This window comes from Monopterus albus, unplaced genomic scaffold (assembly GCF_001952655.1).
Source record: "Monopterus albus unplaced genomic scaffold, M_albus_1.0 scaffold103.1, whole genome shotgun sequence".
NCBI lineage: Eukaryota > Metazoa > Chordata > Actinopteri > Synbranchiformes > Synbranchidae > Monopterus > Monopterus albus.
Window position 1 is genome coordinate 1,150,645 of NW_018127983.1, and position 25,149 is coordinate 1,175,793.

A 25,149-nucleotide genomic window follows, 5' to 3' on the forward strand; every position below is an offset into this window, starting at 1 on the left:
GTGCACAACAGTCCTGGGTCTTTGTTGATGCAATTTACATTTCAAAATGCGCCACACATTCTCTACTGGGGACGGTTTGGGACAGCAGGCAGGGCGGTCCTTGGCCCATCTTTGCTCCTAAAGGGCTCAGCCTTTCTTCAATGCCACTTTTGTACCAAATCATGATTCAGTCACTTGCTGACATCACCGGTTTCACATGGAATCATCATTTCATTGTTTCACCTCATCACTGGCCCTGAAATGCAGCCGTAATGCCTTTTTGGAATGTGTTGAGGCATCAGAATTGAAGTGTTTATTTGAACAAAGAATAAAATTGATGAGGTATCACATCAAATAATGTGCTGTTGTATTGTTTTCAGTGTAACACAGGACACAGATAGTTTACAAATCACTTCAGTTTCAGTTTTATTTTAGATTTTACACACCATCCCAACTACTTCTGATTTGGGGTTGTAGGTTTAGAATGACATTGAGCTCCATGATGGTAAATAGTACACCTGTGACTGACACATTATCTTTCTGATTGTGTTAGGATGCAGAAATTAATGTTTTAATAATTGTTAGTCTAGAATGCAGAAACCAAAAAATTATGTTGAAATATACACTCACTTGGCAGTTTATTAGGTACACCCAGTTAAATTTAATGCAGTGAAAGGCAATCATTCTATCCGTATCAAAAAAAACCAGTGTAAAAGCAGCACAAACTAAAGGCTCCAGAATCACTATACAGTTGAATCTACACCATCCATTATCTGTACTCCTTATTCTGAGGAGGATCACATGCAGGCATAGGGAGGGAGCATGCAAGCTCTGCACAGAATGGTAGTGGGTTGGCTGGGGTTTGAACCAGAGATTTTGTGATGTGACACAACAGCAGTAACCACTGCTCCACCATACCGCCCAGTCACTACAACAGTTTGAACAAAAACTGAACATTTTCATGATGGTAATAAACTGCCAACTGAGTATAATGTGTTATGTACAGTATATTTTATAGATAACTATAATCCATTTCTTGATTCTTCTTACCTTATCATCAGTGAATGAAGATGACATATTCGTTATCATGTTTGTGTATAATCTTATTTATTCAAACATGATTTTGAATCACAGTCTTAACATTTTGGCTCAGAACAATACAAATAGATTTTAGAAACTGAAGAATAATATAGAGTCTCTACAGAGCCAGTGCGGTCCTCAACATTTGTTACATAACAAATATTTTCCTTTTAAGAGATAGCTTCCTATGTTCATTAAGGCTTTAGTTTTTAACCCTTTTCATTATTCAGATTAGAACTCTGTAAGTGTTGGAGTCAAAAAGTTGATAACAAGCCAAAGAAGTATCTTGTGAGACTAAGGTGAAGGTAGGGCCCTGCATAATGACATCAATAATCATGAAGTCACTGCATTTAGTTTCACATCTCCCTGCACTTCAGGATGTCTACAGTATATGCTGTAAACTACGGCCTAGGTGACTTACCCTAGATATGCCAATCTAGCCTTTTTTTAATACTTTTACATTTCAGTGGAATAGCTTTTACCCTGTGTTGATAGAGAACAAAAACTCCTCTGGCATCACAGACATTAACCTGCGCGCTGGCATAGTGTAAACATTCACTCTTATCACAGACACCTCCTGGGGAGGATCAGGCCCCTCGGGTCTCAGATTGTATATGTTTGCTTTCATTATAAATGGTGGTGATGAGGTAGTGATTCCATGATCACGGCCAATCATTCAGAGTTTTACCCCCCCACCATCCCTGAAGTGGAGTCCCTGGAGAATTTCCAGTGGCTTGGTAAGATGTTTGCTTGGAGTACGATCTTGATGTGGCAATTTGTGGTTTGACTGTTGTCACCGGTCCAATCCAACCAAATGATTTAAAGGTTATGTAAATACAGGGAGTATTTATATGTGTGTAGATCTAAACACGCTCAGTGCCTACACACATTGTGTAACGCATTGTGATCTCAGGCGCAAATAAAAATCACACAACTTAAAGAAATAACTTTAGTAATTGTATTTGCCTGCAGCTGTTCATTTGATTTATTAGCAATCATTATACCCTAATCTTTACACAGTGTTAAACATTTACACACTTTTCTGTTCTTTGTAACTGCTCCTACTTGTTATTTGAAACTGCAGTAATATATTTCATGGGTGTAAACCACCCCTTTAATCAACTCACATCAGCTACTGTACCATTACAGCAAAATACCAACCAAGCATATTTAAATTAAACAGCTGTTGTATGTAGGTTTAGATGAATATTGGACTGTATACGCTAAGTGCTACCTATCAGATGAAGTAGCATTTAACATCCTATAAGAAATGAAAGCTGTAAAAAAATGTATGCACAGTTTTTGTCCCAATTCACAATGAATACATCACATTAGCAACATGTAAATGTGTTAAAATCACGCACACGTTAAAAGCAAGGCAAATTTTAGTTGAATAAAAATATAGACTCAGTTGCCAATGTGCCTCACAGCAAGAAGGTTCTGGGTTCGGGCCCCACCCGGGACCTTTCTGTGTAGACTTTGCATGTTCTCTCCGTGCTTGCGTGGGTTCTCTCCGGGTACTCCGGCTTCCTCCCACAGTCCAAAGACATGCAGCTTAGGTTGATTGGTGTCTCTAAATTGCCCATAGGAGTGCGTGTGCATGTGTGGTTGTTCGTCTATGTGTTAGCCCTGCGACGGATTGGTGACCTGTCCAGGGTGTACCCCGCCTTCAACTGATTGCCGGCTGGGATTTAAAGCCCCAGATGGCTGGACAGGTCCTTGTACCATCTTGCTGCCTGAAATCAATGCAGCGTATGTTTTGTCACAAATATGACAGTTAAATCCCTTGTCCATACCTGTATAAAAGACATTCGCTCTGTTAGCTAGCACCATTTTCTCCATCTGATGGTGGTGAAAGGATGGCCAAACTGGTCAAACGCATGTCATTTCTATACACCACCTACTACCACAATGATAGCATCTTAAAAAATTCTGTAGAAAGTTTTGCTGGAATTTTACTCAATATTTGGGGCAAGTGTGATATCTGTATTTGAGTTTTATAAATTAGATAAGGATGTACTGTATTATTTGATTTTTGCTAAAAATATTTATATGAATCCATTAAATGTGGTTATTAATAAAGAATTGTGACCAGGATACACCAGCACATGTTACAGCTGAAAACTAAACTGTTTTCAGTTTTTACCATAAAAACAGTTTTTGTTACTTCTATGGCCTCAGCTGGAAGTTGGGCTGTTGTAGAGTGGCTACACTGCTTTAATAATACACAGAAGAAAGAGACGGACTATAAACCTGTTGATCCATTGCGGGGTAATCAAAATTAATTTTTATTCACTGTTCTTAAATCCTAAACATGGTTATACCTTGTCACACACTTTATAGTGGTAACATAACTGGATGAGAGCTGGTGAGAAGATGGCATGTAGTAGCTATTAATAATTCTTTTAGCTTTTTATTAGCATATTGGCTACATTAGCGATAGTTTTATTACAAACAAAACATGCAAGAGTCCCCGAATTAAAGCTAATTCAACAACACTAAAAGTGATGAAAAGTTGTGGAAAATGAATTCAAATTAAATTTTGTATTGGCGACTGTAACCTGATGTTACATTTGTTCCTGCCTTCCCAGTGTTTTCACAGTGTGTAAATTAGCGTTATATATAAAATTAAAATTAAGATGACAATTTGTGACAGTGACTTCAACTGGGTGTAAAATGAATGTATGTTGAGGTGTCCACGCTTTGCAAGTGGCCTCAAAGGTTAACGATTTTTAAGTTGAACGTTTAGTGTAACTTGTCGAAGTTTGTAGCATTCAGCTTCAGGCTAAGAGATCAAAAATTACATTATGTTATGTGCATTTCTGAGGCTGTGTTATTATTGAATTGCAATGGTAAGAGATTCACTCTTCAAAGTAAATATGTAAGATATTTCACATTGTGCAAACAAATTATTGTGTGTATGTGTTTTTCAGGTGATGATGAGAGCTTTGTAGATCTGTAAGAGCACGAGCAGGTTTGCAGCAGAAAAGGCTGTGCTACAGGGAGTCAGCTGTTTTCAAAAATAAAAGACTTGCTCATTAGTTTTATTTTTCCTTCACTCCAGACAATTCTTGAATTCTTCTTTGCAAAACTAGCCAGTGAAATAATTTCAATTCAGCTGTAATTAGCTATTGTTATATGTATACAGTGTATAGACACTGCTTTGGATCTTTTTACACAAATCCTTGATCTGTCTGGGTGAGCTGGAGTGCAGCTAAAGTCTCTGATTAAACTGTAATGCCATAAGTTTAGTAAACTCTTAGCTTTTGGTCTAGGTCTCCTCTTCATGTTTGGCCTAGGACAATATTGTGCCTCTTACTCCAAGCACACTGTTTGTAATTAGGCTGAATAAGTAGCAAGTACTATTTAACAAAAATCTTGCAAAGTCTGAAATGTTACAATGTGTACAAAGTTCAATTTTGCTCATGCAAGCTAAATATTTTGATTTTCAAATATGTCCTGGAAGTTCAAACTTCCAGCCGAGGTCGCCAGTCCGCCATCTTGTTGTCTGCAACCAGCTACTCTTTGCCCTAGAACTGTAAAGGCATCAGACTTATTGTGTGTCAACTAATTAATGCGACTTTAATATGAAATTTAATATGAACTTGTATTAATGCACCATTAAAACACAATATCTCTTAATATGATAAGGGCTAATTGGAATATTATGGTATAATACCTGTTCTTGTGGTCCTGTTTTGATGAGGCCCCTATGCCAAAATCTAATTTTAAAATTTTTATTCATTTGGTTTTGTGCAAATATGTTGCATATTTTTACATTTTGTGCTTAACCAAATAATCATGCAGGCCTTATAGTACTCTAGCATAGAAAACACATAGCAAAGAGTCTTAGGTAATGGTTATTTTAGGGTGTGAGCAGCTTATTTTTGCCCCAAGCCCCCCTAAAAGATTAATTAAGCTATATAAGCTGATATCAGCTGGCAGAATTCATTACTCAGGGTCTACCTTTCACCATCTTATTTTGATGCCCAGCTCTGAGTTTAAAGTAGAGCTTTCCGTTGTCCCAGCTGTGTCAGTAAATTATACTGATGGACAGTTCTTAGTACAGCCTTTGTTTGACAGCTGCACATGAGCATCACAAACCTTTGGAACCATAACTCAAATATTTATTTAAGACTGGAATAAAATTAACCAGTATTCTGAAAACATGTAATCAAGGAACTGTGTCCGTTCTTTTAGCCAGTTTGTCTCATGCAGTATTTCATTTATTTCTGAAGTTGTTTTTGGGCTGTTTCTCTACATCAAAGGGGCCCGCTTGTAGTCTTTAGATTGGCTGCCTGCTGGTGTCCACGTTGTTTTTAATAGAGTCCTCACAGCAGGTGCGATACCATTTGTGTTTCTCAACCCTTTTTGGGACTGCCTGATGCTCCCTGGCTCCCCCCCACCCCTTTAACTAATATAATACAGGGGTTTTCCTCCAGCCTTGAGGGCTGTGTGTTGGTTTGATTAGGACTGCTGCACATATCTAGGTCAGGGCTAGGCAAAAAAAAAGATTCTGAAATGATTTACTTATTCTGACATCTTTATAATTTTTCTGACTGCTGCTTGTGCTGACAAAGTCTTGACAATATCATGATTTATTGACAGTGTGACAACAGTGTTGTAACTTTTAGGATGAGATTCCATTAGACTGAATGAATCAAAATATATGTGAGCAATATGAAATATTAGGATTGAGAGAATAAATCATTCTTCCCTCACTTACTTTAGCTTTGTGTTATGTAGCTACAGGCTTCACTTTCCTTTGCCTGGAGCCCATTTTTTAAATGTCTCACCTTATGTTGATCTACGTACTAAATAGATAAATCCAAACTTATCAGGTGGTTAAATTGTTGCTATATTGGAAGTTATGATTTCTGTGTATATCAAATAAATTAAAAAAGTCAGGGTGTAAAGTCTTCATAAGTCTTTGAACATACTTTTGCGGTACATTCATGCTCAGGGCTATGCTGGCTTACCTGTCTGAAAGGGAGCAATGAATAATTTGATCACATTTTTCATTTCACTCGAGTGCTGAACAAACAGGAATCTGTGATTAACAGTTTTAATTAGGATTCTAACTTGACAAATTCTTACAGCCCCACAACGTGCCTAAGATGAATAAATCACTGGCCTGGGATCATCAAGCTGCCTCCTAAGTGAATGTGCCTCGAGATTACTTTGCGATTCCACAAACTGTGAGTCAGCCAAGGCTGAGTGTGTTTAACTAATCCTCTTCCCACCACATGTCAGGTGCAGGAAGTTTATGTCCACTCACTGAGCTGACTACCCTGCTCAGGTATTGGACCCCTGTTTCTTCTTTGGCTCTTGAAAGCTGGATGTCAAAACCGAGTGGAGCCAGTGTCAGTTAGCCTTGCAGTGTGTACACGCTTTATGATGGTACTGTAAAAAATAGGATGAAAGCCTATAACATTTTGGGTAATATATTCAAATGTCCAGCTAAGGTTCATTTACAGGTGATACTGGCAGCTGGTTTGTTAGTAGTCAGTTAGCATTTCTGTGATTGTTTTGTCAAAGAATAAAGGAGACAAGACCATCACAGTCATAATGTCTTCTTTGGAAATAAACTTTACCCTTTAAGAGGTCCAAGTCAAACTAAATTAAAATGAATCTTAACTATAAGCTCAGTTTGTTTTAACTAATGTACTCACAGTATTTGGCTACATTTGTAATTGTGTAAAATATTTTGACAGTGCTGATGCTGTAATTTGATTATTGTATTATCTGTTTGACCACACACAAACACTTGTTCTATCATTCACACCACATGCCACACCCTAAATGATTCTGTTTTATATGATTAGAATTGAACTAGAGTTTGGATTTGCTACAGCCAGTCTAGTTTTAGACACACTAAAAACTAAATTGTTTTTGGTTACTCCATTTGAAATTGAATTTAATGAATTCTTTAGCATTCTATTTTTTTTTCATTCATTTTTATTGCATTCTGTTAGCTGATGATTTAGAAATGACAGTGTCATCTGCAAACATTGTTACATTGGCTTTGTTGCCATATAACTGATGCAAACAGAGAAAAGTTGTACTCCCAGGGAAGACATGTGGTATCATATCATAAACATGTGGTATAGATATCATAAAACAACATGCAGCAGACATCTCATAGTCTGCTTAATGAAATGCAGCACTAAAATCAAGTAGGATCACACCAGCCACTGAACTGATTAATCTCCTGCATTAAACTTGTGCTAATAGAATAACTGTTCATACATGCATGAACATATGAATTAAGTTTGTTCACTGTAAAACTGTGTTTAACCTCAAACAGACTTTTTAACTTTCCATTAATCTGGTAAAACAGAAAAAAACTGATAGGTTTGCTGTTAGCATTTTCAGTTTTAAAAGTTTCCAGTCAAGGATATATAGTAGTAGTCAACTTGGTTAAACTTAATGTACAGTATTTATACTTACAGAATGTGCTGCAATGTATTATTTTTACGTTTCATCTTTAATCACTAGTCACACCTGTTCTTACTCCACACTGCAATTTTTGTAATAGCAGTTTGGTTCGAGTTGTAGGTGGTGATACAAACCATTCCTCAAGCCCGCTGACCCGCCCTAATGCCAAATTTAAACATCAGTAATGTGCACCGATGTCTGAAATTCCATTGTGAAATGTTAAATTTGAGTCTTGATGATATGCATCGTAACTATTGTAATCAGACATCCCAAGCTTCACCTCCATTATTAATTGTCCAAAGCATAATGATTTATTGTAGTTCTGCAGAATGATTATTAATTTTCTGGTTGATTATACCTGTGGGCGGCAGCAACACTGCGTTCTGCATATAAGCATCTGCTAAATGAAAAAGTATTCTTCACATGAAAAGATGTCCTTGAAGAAACAGTAGCTCATTTTTACTTTAATCAAACATATGTAGAAGTGCTGTTCATTAAGGGTACTGTGGCATGCGTTCAGAGGGGAAATATGTAATGAACATTATCTGATGATTTTCTTTGTTCAGACTTGTAAAGGAAAAGAAAACTTTACTGTGCATGCACTTAAGTCCAAGCAGCTGTTGCTCTACTGAATCATTTGCACACTATAACTTGGTGTAGCATTTTAGTTGTGCACCCCAATCTGCACCTGCACCGCAACAAAAACAGTAGTGCCCCAGTATATCACAATGACAGTGGTGGTTTACATTCCAAAGGAACAGCAGAGAGTGACAGGAGTGTGTGTACAATACAAGCTGCTCTCAGCCAGGCAAGTCTGGGTATGCCTGATCTACAAACAGCAGGCCAGGTTCAAACTTCACTTCAAGAGTCGCTGGGATCTCAGCACTTAGAGGAATGCACAGGTGCAGACACTCTGCAGCAGACAATCCCAGCTAACACTTGATCAGCTTGACATTTTGCAGGGCTGAGGCCAATGGCAGGTTCCTGTAGGACTGTGGCTGGGCAACAAAGAAAAGGAGTCCACTGAACTGGTTTTCCCCTGCCTCTGGTCATGCAGTATCCTGACCGACAGTAGTAAATCTGGTTCTTCCTGCTCATTTATAGCATCACAGCTGATGGTAGTGTAATAACACTTTTACTCTGATAAGCTTGGCATGGGTATTCAGTGGCATATTAGTTCATCCATGTGCACTTAATCAATACTGTAGGCTTCCACTTACATTTACAGATATCAGCTGACATGCTTTATTGGGGAGCGCCCTCTGTTGCATATATTTTTGTGATAGAATTGTTTTTGTTAATATTTGTTACTAAGTGCTCTAAGAGACCAGCATGATCAGTCTGAAGTGAACTGCCAAAGAGCTATATGTGTAGCTTCACTGATCACAGAGATATCAATGTCCCTCAATTCAAATTTCCCAGGACTTTCATTAACTACATTAAATGAAACATTTAATTAAAGAGCTTTGCTCATAAATTAGACAGGAATTACATGATGTAGTTTTTTAATGATGCTGATTGGAGATGTTGCTTAACATCACAGCAGTCGTACCTTAAATTAGACGTGTATTTGTTTGGAACAGTGTGGCACCAGTGCTGATGAGGGAAGGAAGTGCTCCTTTCACCCCTTCCTCTCTGGCCACTAAGAAGGAGAGGCAGATTAATTAATAGACCTTTGCAGCCAATGAAGACAGGTGGCAATAATCCTGACATGAGACAGATCTGAAGCCTCTCATACAAAACCAATTTCAATTGCACTCCATTTTTCAAAAGCTCATCAGGGTGAAGAACGACAGAGTTGAACCCGTGTGGCTGCAGAATTTGTTTCTTTCTGATTGCCTTGTCAGGATATCTTATCCGATGGCAGATGACCAAAACCCCACTCCCTCTTCCTCTCTCTCTGACACACAAAGTGTTTCACACAATGCATTCTCTGTCTTTCCCACTCACATACATTCATGCACATCCTCTCAAACTGTCATACACTTCCCTACAAGTAGCCACAAAGCCACAGTTGACCATTTGCCAAGTTGGTGCACTTATCAAGCTTTCCGTCCTCACACGGCACATATACTGTTTACAATAACAGGGGCAGATTTACTACTTAAAATACATTAATTACTATCAAAACAAATCCGACAATTAGTACTGACAGGTTTTATCAGCTTATAAACATAACCTTAACTCCCATTGGCGCTATTTTGAGAATCCACAGCATCTGCTCAAGATGTATTGGCGCAAGTGATGTTTGGATGTGTCCATGTTCATTGCAGTAGTTTGACGAGCAAGACGGTTCTGAGTTCGAGCCCTGGCCAACCCGACACCTTTCTGTGTGGAGTTTACATGTTCTCCCTGTGCCTGCGTGGGTTCTCTCTGGGTACTCTGGCCTCTGAATGTTATTTCAGTGTAACATAACCCTGTTGGGATGCCTTGCATACATACCTGGGCAAGTCACTCAATGCCTGTGGCTCATATTCTCAAACAGTATGGCTCAGTTTTAACACTGCAGGAGAAGAAGCTTAAAGGACTGGACAGTCGTGGAATATCCTCGGTAACAAGTGCTGATTAAATGCACAAGTCCCCAGATTCAATAAATGTGAAAGTCAGAGCTGCTAACATTACCTGTGGTGTGAACGTACTGGTCATGAATGAAATTTAAAATAACCCCCAAAAATAATAAGGATAGCCTTCTGGTGTCACAACTTATTTAAAAGCTTTTGTTTCATTTTAGCTGTGATTATTCCTGGTTTACACTGCATTGTTTTCTTTGTATATTGCACCAAAAGTACTGTCTCAGAAACTTTTCAGCTGACTCACAAAACGTATGACATAAAAGTAGTCAGCTGCATCACAAACTGTTTCCATAGAGGACATTGATTCTTACTATTTGTCTTGGTTGTTGTCTTTGTTACAATGAGGTTATTTATCTGAAGTGAATGGGCCCCGCTTGGACTGCAGCAATACATTTAGCAGCACATTAAAGTAATGCTACTATCTTTTGCCAATTAGTACATAATAATGTGCTGCACTTGCAGTAATGTGATTGAGCCTTTATGCGTTAGGGACATCCATATGTAACATTTTTCCTTTTCACCATTCCAGCTAACCCTCTTTAAGAAAGCCTCAGTGGTCAATGATAGGATCCACCCTGACTGTCCAAACCCCTCTCCCTCAGGGACATTAATTTCCAACAAATCCCATGAGTGAGTGAAAAGAGAGAACGCTCACTGAGCATGAAGTAGGGAGGGAAAACTGCAGTTTTCTGTTTTAAAAAAGTCTTTTTTTTTTACTGAGGGAGAAAGTATAATGGCAAATTAATTTCCCAGAGATTAATGTACAAGCTAAATATTTAAGTGCCAGTACTTGTCTTCTAAAAAGTTAGAGCACGGACAACACTTCACTCCCTTCCCCCAGCCCTGCTCTCCCAGTCTGTGTTGAAACAGCTTAGATGCATAAGGAGTCTAATGAGAGAAGAGATTCCAAGCTGCCTGATGGCTCTCATCAATCACCTTTCTCCTTTGGAGGTGTAGTGCCGGCCGGGGGAAGGGACCATGGAGGGGCGGGCAGGAGCTAAGGCATCAGCCTTTTAATCTCAATAAGTTAATAGACTTTCCAGTCTGGTGCAAACTTCATCCCTGTTGTTAGCAAACAAGCAGCATGTACACAGGAGGCAGTCTCAGGAGCTGCTTGGCATTTCAACATTACACAGTTAATTTGTGTGGCAGCTGAAATGAGATGATCTAACTAAAGTTTGTCAATATACCAATAATAGCCAGTTAAAGGTTACTAAGTGCGGAGCCAGTTTAGGAAAATAAATCCAGATCTCTCCTACAACAGCTATAGGCTACCTGGTACGTGGTTGGTAAGTAATTTAGCAGCAGTTTTTACTTATGACAGACATGTACAATTCAAGTTTAGTTGGATGCATATATAGTAATAGTTAAAATGTAAACATTTCTTAGCAGTGTAGCTTACAGCCATGGCCAGTCTCTCACACTCAAGAGTCGGGGAGTGACCTTTCCTAAACAAAAACGTGAGAGCAAAATAGCAAAAAGAATGGAATAAACAATGTCTTTGCACCAAGCAAAGCTGCTAATGTAAGCATGTCTTTATAACTAGTTTACTCCCTAAAGTATTAATCTAGCAGTATTTCCAATGACAATGGCACATCCAATACATAGGAGCTGGTCCTGGATAATTCTATAGCAGAATCTAGGCTAAAGGGCAACGCACAACGGTGGCAAACTGATGCGCATCATTGCGGGTTGATGCGTCAACACTTCAGGATATTCTATTGTCCTCTTTACCTGGTGTTGACATGCTTCAAAAGCATAAAATACTGAAGTACTGACCCATTTTTGTAGTCCTGCACTGAATTTGCACTGCTCTGTGTGTGTTGCCCAACATCCAGCAGAATCTTGTTTGACAGGTGATGTTGAGACAGAGATACACTTAAAAATAAAGTGCAATAAAAATCTATGAAATAAGGAACATTTATTTTGAAAAGTTCTCTGTAATTTCAGGTTTCAAAGAGCTAAATTACCTCTCAAAGTTAAATATTCTCCTAGGAAACAGAGACAGGCTAAATCTGGTTGCTTAGAATGTACCAGTATTCCACAACCTGGCAGGACAGTGAAGAGACACACACAGAGCACACAGCATACACACGCGATATAAGGTACTGTAATACATATCAATCTAAATGCTGTTTTGTTTCTCTTCTTTTGAATCATCCAGTTATGTAAATACTGTACTGTACAAAACTGTGTTTTGATGCTTTGGCAACATACAGTAGTTTAGTGAAACTTTCATGCCAACAAAGCACCTTTGAATTTGAATTTGTGTTGCAGTCATTTAAATGACGGATCAAACACATCTGACCGTGACTTTATGAAGATAATATTGCACTTGTCCCTTTGTCCCCTTTGCTGTAACACTGCCGCAGCCCTGAATGAATTGTCTCGCTGCTGGACATGTGTATGAGGCAGTGGTTGTGCTCGTACTAGGGAAAGGTGGTAATGTGGAAAATATGCAGAAAATGTATTTGGGCTGACTGTCCGACTATTAATAATGATTGTGCTTGGATAAATAGTGCCCTACTTTCAGAATGTGTGGATCTAAATATTCCCAATAGACTGCCTCCCTCTTGTACTGATTGATCGGTATAGTGTTTAAAGGTCATAGTCATAAAACATCAGGATGTAATTAACACACTGCGATTTCTAACCAGTGGTAATGTATGGAGTTTTGACTTTTGAAGTTATGGCTTGCACCTTAATCTAGTGTTTGGATTACCACGTGTTATTTGAATTTAAGATTGTGTGCGGAGCGAATGTAATTTCTGAAGAGACAGGGTTTCTTACAAAAAAGGGCCAGGTATGTCTGCCCGGCTGGTGATACATATCCTTATGGAGTGTCTTTAATCATGGTTCCTTCAGGGAAGAGCTGGACCCTTGTGTCTCCTTTTTTGTCTCAACTACTAGCCTCTAAAATACTAAAAACCTGCTTACATTCCATGCAGTCACATGGAGACAAGACAGATGTGACGAGTCTGTGTCCTCGTGGTTGCTTTACTTGAATTCTTCACAGATAATTAATTTGGCTCAGGGAATACAATAAACCTATTGAGCTGCTTTTAGCTTGATTCAAACTGGCTCGGCCTTGAAATGACTAAAAGCTGAGATCTCGCTGATGGATGTGACGCTAACAGCTTCATTTAAACACGCCCTTTCAGGATTGTCACTAAAGCATGTTCAATTGCTTTCAGTCTCCCAAACCTTAAGGACTGACCAACACATTTATTCCCCCTTTAAAAGCCTGTGTTATTAGGTTTCCTTTCCTAAATAACAAAAGAAAGCCTTCACTGTGTGGCAACACATTTGCTCTGTTGCTACCTTGGGAGATGAGTCTATTGATATTTTCTCTAAAATGGAAAACAGGTTTTGGTTTGTGAAGACATTTATCTGTATGTCTGAGCTTTTTTTGGCAGAAAAGATGGAATGAACTTACTTTTATTTTCCTATTTCTCGGGGGGGGAAACCTTGTAGAAACATACTGTAGAAGAAACTGGGTTGCATTTTAAAACCAAGTGGAAAAAAAAAGATAAACTCATCATTACCTGCTCATTTATATATATGATTAATTTAATATTTAATTTGACAGAAATCTAATTTCATATTATTAGTTGCTATGTCCCAAATGGGACTTTCTTTCAATGTAATCACCTGGCTGGGATCTGCAGCTCTAGGATGTTTAAAATGTTTTCATTTAAAAACCAGGTAAATTTAGAAAGAAGACGTTTTAGCAACATGCATGGCTGTAAAGGATCAAACCCAAATGGTTCAGAAGGACAGGACGGATGTTATTACAGGATTTACAAATGACTTGTCTGTAATGTTTATCTGACAAACCCTAAAGTGCCCTCAACACAGTTTGTAATTTAAAAACACAAAAAGGTGATTGCTTGTCATTTGCCGTACCACTTCTTCACCTTGTGAAAGACACATCACCACATAAGAACCTGATATGAGAGGTAACCACACCCCAGTCATTTAATCACAGCAACTAAACTCAAAGCAGGAAAAAGGATCTGAATGCAATGAAATGCACAAGTTCTTTTGAACCTACTGACATAGCTCACTAGTGGAGGAGCAAGCCTAGACAGAGAGGGCTGAGTAATGAAGATGGATGCATGCTGTTATCAGGCAGCCACTTACTGGGGCCTGATGTAACCTTAAACACTGAGGATAGCTCAGTTGCACAAAGAATCTAATTAATGAATAGCAGTCATGAAAGAGGACAAGGCAAGTGTGCATTTGCAGATGAATTCCAGACACTAATCAAACACTGTTCAAGTGGTTTGGTTTGTCTCCAGAGCAAGGCGATATCTGGCGAGGATTTAAGGCACTGTTTGCATGCTGGCTTGATGACTGCTTCAGTGTTTTTATGTGTGTATGTCTGTCTGTGCATGTGTTGAGGTCAGGGGGTTGAAATGTTTCTGTTCAGCTGTTGTGTACCATTTTTGAAGTGTCAAGTTTGAGGTAAAATAATAATAATAACTGGTGTGAGGTTGTTTCCAACAGTAGGTGTTTGTTTACTCTGTAACTCACTGTACACTATACTGTTAGAAACTGTGACTTGACAACAACACTGGTTTGTGTCAAACATGGCAGGTCACCATAGTTGCTAGTTATTAAAAGTGCCAAATAATGAGTGAACTCCATATTCAAGTTAAATGATGCTTGACCCATCACTGACCCCAGAGAGGGGTATCAGGCCATGCTGTCTTAAATCTTCAGGGCCCCTAAACTCCAACCCTGACCTATCATAAAAAATGCACATCCAGTGATTTCATGGGCAAAATGCAAACCATCCTGTTGACTAAAGCCCACTGGTACGGTTAAATATGCTGAGTGGAAAAAGCACAGGCCAGACAATAAAAACTCACGGCCATCCAGAAAAACTGAACCTCTGCCGACCTTTACCACAACAAAACACAACATATCATCCAGAGTCCTGCACCTGCAAAAATGACAGACACTTTTCCAAGAACCCAACTCTCAAGCACTTGTATAGCTTAGTATAGCTTAGTTTATTATAATTATGAGTACAGGTACGAGTCAGATTTTATGTTAATGGGTCAGGTTGGGTCCAGATTTCATTGAGAAATAACTTCAGGTAACAAGTCAGGTCCGATGTGGAGCTTTCTAGGTGCAGGTTTGCAAAATTGGATCTGTGCAGGACTCTGACTAGTAAATGTGTTTAAAGTGTACAGATTTGTACTCAAATTGGATTTCCTGGATCACATTTCATCATGTCACTGATCTAGACCTCAGTGTGTTTTAAAGTCTACAGCCATGCTGTGCTTTGGTTTAGCAATGCTTTGGGCCAAATGCTAATGTCAGCAGGCTAACCTTCTCAGAATGACAGTTTTAATATAGGCTATGGATGTTTAGTAATTTTAATGATTTGCCATCTTGGTTTAGCATGTTATCATGCTAACAGTTACTAATTAGCATCAAATGGCTAAGGCTGATGGGAATGTTATTCATTTTGTGAAAATCTGAGCTGATGATGATGCTTCATAAAAAGTGAAGGAATCACCAAAGTGTGTTCAGTTGTAAGACACAACAGTGTGAGTGTATGGAGTGATAAGGACAGACTTGCATGTCGTTTTTGTCTCTTGTCTTTCAGTACCAGCTCCAGAGGAGTTCTCCGTGGCGATCGGTTAGCTTCCAGTGGCAGACATGGCTGGTGCTGATCACTGCGTTTGTTTTGCTGGGTCTGGTTCCTTATGTTGTTCACTACATGATGACTGCCTTCACCAATCCTCCCCCACCCAACACCTTTAAAGTGGCAGCAGCCTTGTTTGGCTTTCTGACAGAGATCCTGCTGATCAAGTGAGTATTTCAGTTTTAATTTGTGTTTATTAACCCTCACGTCTGTACTTTTTAGAGTGCCCTTGGTCTGAACTTTATATGGCATGCCACAGTCTGAATATTAACAACTAATATGATGATGATGGTCTTTTCACTATGGTTGTATCCTAGTCTTGGATGTGTTCTCATCTCCCAAATGCAAACAGTGTTTTTAAGTAACATTTCATTTTTATGTGAGTTTCAAAACAAGACGCAGTGAGTGTCTGCATCGCCCAAATAATCATCTCTGAAAACATGTTGTTGTCTGACCTCCCGACACCCTCCGCCCTCTTGTTTTCACTTAGTCTTCTTTCCCATTTTGATATTGCTAATTGGAACGATGCCTGCGGTTCTGTAAACCATTAGTAAATGAATAGTGCTTTTATTAACATCTAACTTGTAAATAATGCATTCAATTCCTGGCATAAACAATATCTACTCTGTGATTAGAAAGCAACATATGGTGAATATTGTAGTCAGATTACAGATACAGGTTATGAAATCTGTAAGTGCCTAAGTAGTAACTCAACCAGGCTGCACATTACTGAAAAGCACCACCTGGATTACTTAGAATTACATTTGAGAAAACATAGTTTTAATAGTGTTTTTGAAAATAAAATCACGTTTTTAAAGTGACTTTACTGGCTGATCTTAATCAAATAAATTCAGAGATCTAGACAAGTTTCTTTGCTTAATGAAGCTCATTGTAAAATGTGACTTTGTAATAGCACAAGCGATATAACCCTCCAGTCACCCTTAACTGCTTTTCGTGCCGGTAGCTAAATTAAAACTTTGTGTTCTACATCTCTCCTTCCTCCAATATTTGTCTTAACTAAAATAAGAGATTGTTTGTAATTAACTCAACAAGGCTCGTAACTTCTTTTCCCCCATTAACTGTCTTTGCAAGGCATGCGGCTAGTCAACTGGTAATTAATAAATATGGTTGCACCGGGAATGTGCTTCTGCATCATTATTTTCTGGTAGCGCTTATCCACGCTAGTAATGAGCTGTAATTTTATGACAGGAAATTGGTTTGTTTACAACACATTCAGCTTCTTCAGACGAGCTACATTCCTGGCAGATCTTGGCTGCAGGTATTTGCTCCTTGTTTGAGTTGAAAGAGCTTCAGAACACATTGTCATGCTAACAGTTTTAATCTGAAAATACAAACACTGCCCTAAAGTATATGAATCATTCAAAATAACTTATTATTGCATACCTAATTTATGGGTCTTTTTTAAAGCTTCAAAGCCCAAATCTTAAATGAGTGCAGTGGAACCATGCCACAGATTAGGGACGTGGAACAGAAACAGTCCTTATATAGTGTACACACGTCCATCTGCTTAACTTGCACCCCGTGACACAGGAGGCATTCCATTGTACTAAACAGGTTTACTTACATTATTAATGATACAGTGGGAAGGTCGGCGGGTGCCCTTATTAGCAGCGGTGGGCCTCACAGGCCTGTGCCCCTTCATGCTCCCTGAGATGTGCCAGCATCCTGCTGCCCCCTGTCAGGGTGAATCTCAGTCACTCCTCAGCCCCAGGGTGGAAACCCTCATGAGGACTAGTCCCCCTGTCTCTCACCCACAACAGCCTGTTCATCTCTATAACAAAGATAAACAAGTAAACAGTTTAGAATGACCTTTTGTTGTGTTGGACCCATGCTGAGTACTCATGTTTACACTGATTTACACTGAAATGGTAACAGTGCAGTAAAACCCGTTTAATGGCACGGGGGCCAAGGCATTTTGATGTCCTCCCTGTGAGCGAGACTATGTTTCTGTTGTCAGTTGCCATGGCTGCAAAGAGTTTAGTTTGCTGTAAAGCAATTAAGTATTATAGTCACTTTCTTTTGTGAAAATGGGCAATTACAGGAGATTTGGGTTAAATATGTATGTTAGTTGCATGAGACGTAATGCAATGGTCATTTTGTTAATTAGTGCAATGCTTTTTAACTTACCCTTCTGTTTTTGTTTAAGAGAAACTTCACTGATTTTCCACTTCAAAGTCTGTTTTTAGATCTTGGGGCATACTAGAGCCTATTTGAAAAAAGCTGTATCAAGCCTTTTCTGACTCCAGAGGGAGCTCTGTGAAATCTGTGTGAAATTGCCTCAAGTGAAGTTACTTGAGTCACTGTCAGCAGCTACAGGTTTGAAAACGGAGAAGAATCTGGGGGTGTGGAGTTAGAAGCAGGTTTACCAGCTCCACATCTCTGCTTGAGGCTACTAGGACATCGGCAGCTCGTTTGCATGGTGGGCAATGTAGGTACAACGTTTTGTCAGCAAAAGACCAAAACCAAATGTGAATTAATCCTGTAAAGTAAAAAAAATCATTGAGCCTCTTTCCTTTTAATGAAACTACATATTTGCGACCTGATTTACAACCTCCATTAGGAGCCGATGGACTTGAGTGCTACAGACAGGGCTCTCAGGGGCAGACTAACACACTTTTGATTTTAGTTTTTCATGGAAACCATTGACAAAAGACATGTCTTCATTTATATATATATATTTATATTTGATTTTAATCTTGATTTTAGTCCTTCAACTACAGTGTGTATTTATTTATTTAAATGCTGGTTAAATATGTCAGCCTTGTGATAGACTGGTGACCTGTCCAGGGTGGACCCCGCCTTTCACCTCTTGCCCATTGTCAGCTGGGATTGGCTCCAGTCCCTCCTGCGACCCTGTTCAAGAATAAGCGGTATAGATAATGGATGGATGGATATGTCTGACACATAAAAATAACAGCTATAGTATTTTAAATGACACGCTCACAAAAAGATTTATCGTGCAGCCCTAATTTCTACAACAAAAAATAATTGAAAATAGATGCATTCTGCAACTTTAAATTTATAAGCTTTTTGATACTTGAACATGAGTTTTCACTCCTGTTGGAAATGTTGGAATTACAGAAACACTCAGTTCATTCAGATTGGACGGTGGTGCTACAGAGTGGAGCTAATTACCTCACAAATGATCTTTAGCCCAACTACAGACACATTTAATGTTGGCCTGTTGTCAAGTTGCTCATAGAATTCACGTTAATTAGCTTGACAGGCTATCATTAAGGACCACAACGCTGCAGCTCTAACAGACTGAAGTGGGCAACACACAGTAAAGTTCAGTAACAAAAGGATTGTACTGATCTTTAGGATCAGGTTGGTAAATCTCAGATGACAGTAAGAGAAAGATTGAATATGTGACCAACCAACCTTCATTGTAATTAATATTTGCTTCTTTTTCTATTTAGTTACAAAAGGAGAGTAAATTGTCCCGCCATTATAAAAGCATTAGACAGTAGAAGAAGCAAAAGAAAAGTGAGCACAGCAGCTTTAGATTCAAGTGTGAAACACAACAAAATTCTTTGTATTGTGTTCGAGCTCAGCTCAGCACTGTTCACTGCTCTTCCTCACAGTCTACTCACAGGCATCTTCTGAAGAATCCCTCCCATTCCAGCTTAGTGCATTGCTCTCTAGCTTCCGTTCAACACTTTGAACCGCTAAAGGAATCTTTTCTGCCCCCCACCGCTTTGTACTTCAGCTCTGTTACTGGACACATTCACAAAGTCACATTACATTTGCTAGGCTCGAACTGCCTTTTGGAAGGATGTCACACAATATGCGCCCTCTCCTCGCTTTACTGTCATGGCGAGAGTTGAGACAGTGCCCTGACCATGCAGCTCTGCAATGTGAATTTTTATATGCCATCGCCTGGAGGTTAGAAAGTCTCATTATGCCGTGTCAGATTTATTAAAATAGATTATGGAAATGTTAATTAAGTCATTAATTACATTATTTAAGCAGCATTGACAGATAAGAGAGGGAGCGTGTGTATGTGTTGGTGAGGGGGGTGTCGAGCTCCCTGGGTGGTTTAAAAGGATGTGATTGGTGACAAGGGACACTGTGGAGATGGCGTCTAACCGCCAGCGCTGACATGATACAAAGTGGCCTACACTGCTCTCTCACCTCACGCTACTGTCTGCAGCAGTTTGCAGAGCTGCCTGAGGATGAGTAGCTCGTCACCCTTTTGCAGATATTAGTTTACACAAGGGTACAAATGTGTGTGTGTGTGTGTGTGTGTGTGTGTGTGTGTTTAAGCAACAACTACACATATGACATTTTAGGGATTACGAGAGCAGTATGCACATTTTGCATTCTGCTTTACATTTTCTTTTGTGTGAGCATTTGGACGAAGCATTTGCTGTGACATCTGAGCAAAGGCCTCAAACCATATTTCCAAGCTGTTCCAAAGGAAAACACACCAGCAAAATTGTAAGATGAATTACCCACAAGTTGATACTATGGACTCTCTTATCTGTTGACAGTTTAGTTACCACAGAGCACAAGAAATGTGTTTTCCAATTCTCAGAGAATTGAGCTTTTCTTTGTCCCATCAAACCTATATTAAGGGAGGGAAAATTGCTCTGATCACACTTGATAAGAACAAATGATAGATGTTGTAAACAAGCAGAATGCTTCAATTCTGATCTAAGGCATTGATTAGCATCAGCAGACAATTACTCTTTGGACTGAGGTTATGCATTCAGTCAATCAGGGAGAGGGATTTTTTTGTTTGTTTGTTGTCCAGTGTATTACTTTGTACCAAACAGCTACAAAAAACAGTTGAATTAAATGTAATGAATTACCTGTTGAAGAAGTGCAGGTGGAAATAATGAGCACTGGTCCAGACTTGGCTTCTCTTCCCTCAAGTTGCTAGGTAGGACTGAAGGGTTTGTCTTGGTGTTAAGTGCCCACTGATTGTAGAAAATGATATAGTATGAGGCCGTCCAGTCACCTCGGAGCCAAGCTGCCGTGATTAGCTCCGAATAACGAACTCATTGCTGTGATAGTTAGTATGCACCAACATGAAGAATTGAGACTGTAGCAGCTGGGTACACTGGCTACACCAAAATACCTGATTGTTATTTTATAGTTTCATGGCTTTTGTTTAGTGTCCTGTGTGTATAAAACAGCTACGTCTTTTGGAACGAAACATATGCACATGTGCTCATTACTTCTTTAACATTGCCCACAGGAGGTGGAAATTTTTAGAGGTGCTTGTAACCTTTTGGCAAATCACCAGACAGTAATATAGTATACTGTAAGAACCCTGGCAGTCCCCTAGGAATACGTTCTTATACAACTAAATTGCATTAGTAAAAAAAAGGTAATGGATTATTTCAAAAGAATTAAATTGAACAAATGTCTGAAAACTGATCACTGCCAGTGGAAGATGTTTTTATTCAAATGTACAAAGCATTCAGGCAACTTAACACAGTTCTTTAAGCTTTTCTACTTAGTGTTTTTATGTCGACAGTTGACAGTGGATGAGAAAGCAGTAGGCAAGTTTTTTTAAGAGCAAAAAGCTCTAAAAACCCAATGAAAAGCAGCACACACAAGCTTAAAGACACTCTAGTGAACATAGGGGAGCATTTAGTAGCTAAAGTGCCAGATATTTTTCTCAGGAGATGATGGAGACCAAAAATACATCTAAGTAGAGAGTGAACTTTGGAAACACCATTCCATATGATTCTGTCAGTCCAGATAGAAAAAGCAGGGCTAGAAACAATGACTGACATTGGTGATTTTTAAAATGATGTATTGATTAATGTTCTAAGAGCCCAAGGTGATATGTTTAAGTCGCTTGTCTTGTCCTACCAACAGAATTAAAACACGTTAAACTGTGAAAAGCATCTAATCCTCACATTTGACAAGCTGGAGCCCAAAAAACAATTGGTACTTTGACTCAAAGCTGCACTAATGATTATGATAATAATTATCTTAACCGTAAAGGCCTTGAGATACAAAAATAAATAAATAAACATTTGACCCATGCCCGGAGTTCCTTTTTTAGCCACCCTACCCCATGATTTTTCTGAAGTATTTCATGACAGGGCTAAGTACAGGAAATTCACATTTCCTTTAAGAACAAAAGGTTGCTAATGAACTTAATATGAACTGAATTCTACAAGCTATCATGTGCACTCCACCGTCTGGCAAAGCAAATTAGTCGTATGTAAATATTTTTGGGAGAAGACAATGTTTAATATAACGTAGAAACGTACAACAGATAAATAAAATTCATGGTTTGAACATTTATGCTACATTATATTTCATACTTAGAAAATATCTGCACTTCCTAAACACTTGAAAAGGTCAAGACAAAGCATGGACATAATAATAAGATCAAGATGTTATTACACTAACAAAGTTATCTGGGATGGGTCCATGTGTGAATTTGTGGGATAAAGCAGTCAGACCTCGAGCCCCGAGTCTGTTCTCTCCTAATATTTGTTCTTCCCTGGCGTTTTCTCAGATGTCTGTCGTGCTACCTCAGCAGCCAGTACCGGCAGGCAGAGCAGAGCTCCTTCACAGTCCGGGCCAGAGGCTTTGAGGAGGACAGAATAAGCCGGGGATGCTGGGATTGGTCTGGGGCCACTTCAGCTGCGCCCTCACCCAGTCAAACGGATGTGTTAAAGAGTGGATGTCTCAGCTTGTTCTAAACCTGTAACAGAGAGTTTACAGATTATGAGGTGAGAGTAAACCCTATTGGCATTAGATGTGTCTAACAGCCATTTAAGATATCACAGTTTCAGTTTATCAGCAGGGCATTTAAGAGATCTTACCAAACCTATTTTTGAGGTGTCAAATATTCATGTTTTTCTCCATGTCAAACCCTTACACTCTCACTTTATTCAGTGAATATATTTTCACATGTTGCAAATTGATGATAGAGAAGAGAATGCACGCAACTTCCCTGAGTGTGTTCAGGCTCAGAGACAAATAAAGCCTGAAATCACTCTCTTTCCTTAATGATGCCCACACAGAGACAATGGGGCGCCGCTCTGATTAGTGTCACCTGTCCTTGTGCATCTCATCAGCTCCATTATGGCTCCATCTCCCATGCTTCTTCTGCTAATTGAATAGCATGTGAAGTGGTGATGAGGACGGGGGTGAGAGCTACATCTGTCCCGCTGCTGCTTCAGAAATGAGAGTAAAGCTTCCCAGTGCGACATTGATTCTTAAAACATAAACCATAACCCGCAAGTAGCCCTTCTGTTATATTACCATCATGTCGACTGCAGATTATCTTCATATATAATAGCTAAAAATTAGGATCTGCTTATTTTGTGGTGCTGCATTGCACATTTCTTTAGTGAGAGAATGTTCATACTAGACGTAGCTGCACATGGCGGCTAGTATGAGAAATGGTATAGCTAAATTGGGAACCAGGACACTTGGTTCAAGGTTCCTTTGTTTATTTATTTATTTTATTTTTTTACTATCAATGAAGCCCATGAAAAGAACGAAACCAACAGTGCACTATTCTGTCTGTCAGTGTTTTCTGACTTCTCTTCCAAAGCTCATTGGTTCCACTGAGAACAACATTACTCAGACATGAATAAGTTGCTGTTTTTTCTTTGGGGACTATTTTCAGCCACAGATTAATAATTGGTACGTTAGTAAGCATTTTTGGCAGCAGAATATTGTATGTGGGATTGAGTCAAACTAAAATACAATGTCTGTTCATGCTAATGAAGGAAGATGTCACACAGTGCAACAGTGTGTGTATCTGCTGTGTTTTTAATAGTTTCTGGACAACAGCAGTGCTCTACGGCACAGAGGAGAAGACATACCAGGCTTTGGGTACACAGAAAATACTTGTCAGTAATTCTGTTCACAATAAGAAAAGTATAGAATCACCATAAGTCTGTGGAGATTCCCAGTCCTCCAGGCCACGGTAGCTCCAAAAGTTGGCAACTGGACTTGCTTGAAGTTCTTGGAGATGTTTCACCTCTCATCCAAGAAGCTTCTTCAGAGAACTGGGAGAGAACTGAAGAAGCATCTCGAATGACATGTGCATCATCTTCAAGAACCTCAAGCAAGTCCTGCTGCCAACTTTAGCACTTTTTTAGATATAGAGTCATCAGTCTTATAAACATGCTTTTCAGGAAATTCATTTTTTATCATTCCTGTTGGTTACATTTACTCAAGATGCTAATGGAAGATATGTCACTGGGAAAATTATGCATTATAAACGAGTCCATGGGACTTCAGCAACACAGGCGATCAAACCACATTATCTACATCATCATTCAGTCCACTTTTGGTGTAGTAGTCAGGTTCACTAGTATGAGTCAAGCCTCGAATATATTAGATCCTACATTTCCCATAATGCAGCCACTAGCATCTTTTTGTTAAGACACACTATGCTCAGTACATGTTCATATCACCCAGGTTATAATGCAACCTTTCTGTCATAAAACTCAAGCCAAGATAACACTGATGGCATCTTCTAAATGATCCTGATGACATCATCAGGGTTTTTTCTCGGACTGGATGTAGCCACAAAAGACATACAACTTTTTAACAGGATCTCCACCTTAATGCATAATGTTGCCTATGAATGTACTGTAAATAAATACTGCTTTATGAATGTGTTCTGCAGGACACTGTTGTATATGCTCAGATGTTTTTAGATTGCATGTGGAATCAATAAAAACTGAAGCAGGCCTCTATCTGCTGTTTACATGTTTATGTATTTTAATCAAAAATAAGATATAAAATGTTTTTCAGATTTGCTGAGAAAACCTTGAAATAAAAAAGCTGTTTTTTTTTTTGACTGGATAAACATTACCAGCTGTGATGCAGGCATGTCGTGATGGTGCCACTCCTGCCAGGCAGGAGCTTTTCTATTATCTACATGTGCCTTAGGCACAGCTAATATAAAAAGATCCCCCTCACTCTGCTCTGCTCTGCTAGCAGTCAACTCTGCAGGCTTATCCTGCTCAGTCCCTCTCCGTTTCACCTCCCAGTCACAGCCAAGTAACTCTCAGCTATGCAACACCTCAGCTCGAGTCTTTCTATGGAGAAAGTACAGAAGTATCTCGCACTGCTGTATCTGGTAAATGCCACAACAGGATTGCAGAAGCATCCCAGCATCCCCATGCCTGTATGGTTCCGGGGCTTAATGTGTGCATGTGGGGACAGATGGACACTTTCATGAGTGTATGAGTGTGGATTATTCTGCTGGCTACATCTGGGGCTCCACATGGTACAGCACACTGGCAGGTGGGTACATGGGCGGGGGGGGGTACTCCTCCAGTGGGCTCTCTTACATCTATAACAACCGACAGGGCATCGCTGCAAATGGCAGACTGAAAGGTTACAAGACCATCCTGCAAGACAAATGCCTCACTAAATCCTGGCAAGCACAACACCTTCAGCTGT

General features: G+C 39.3%; 1 protein-coding gene across 9 annotated transcripts in view; it reads left to right on the forward strand.

Annotated features, from left to right (window-relative positions):
- The window catches only part of LOC109965756 (uncharacterized), a 177,750-nt gene extending 153,315 nt beyond the window's left edge, over positions 1-24,435 (forward strand). For 8 of the 9 annotated variants that reach the window (XM_020610048.1, XM_020610056.1, XM_020610051.1 and 5 more), the window contains 2 exons: positions 15,691-15,896; positions 22,235-24,435. In XM_020610048.1, the coding sequence (XP_020465704.1) occupies positions 15,691-15,896; positions 22,235-22,421 (393 nt within the window). In that variant the 3' untranslated portion in view covers positions 22,422-24,435. The remainder of the gene's footprint in view (positions 1-15,690; positions 15,897-22,234) is intronic. The other variant, XM_020610049.1, reaches the window with a different exon arrangement.
- The last annotated feature ends 714 nt before the right edge of the window (positions 24,436-25,149 follow it).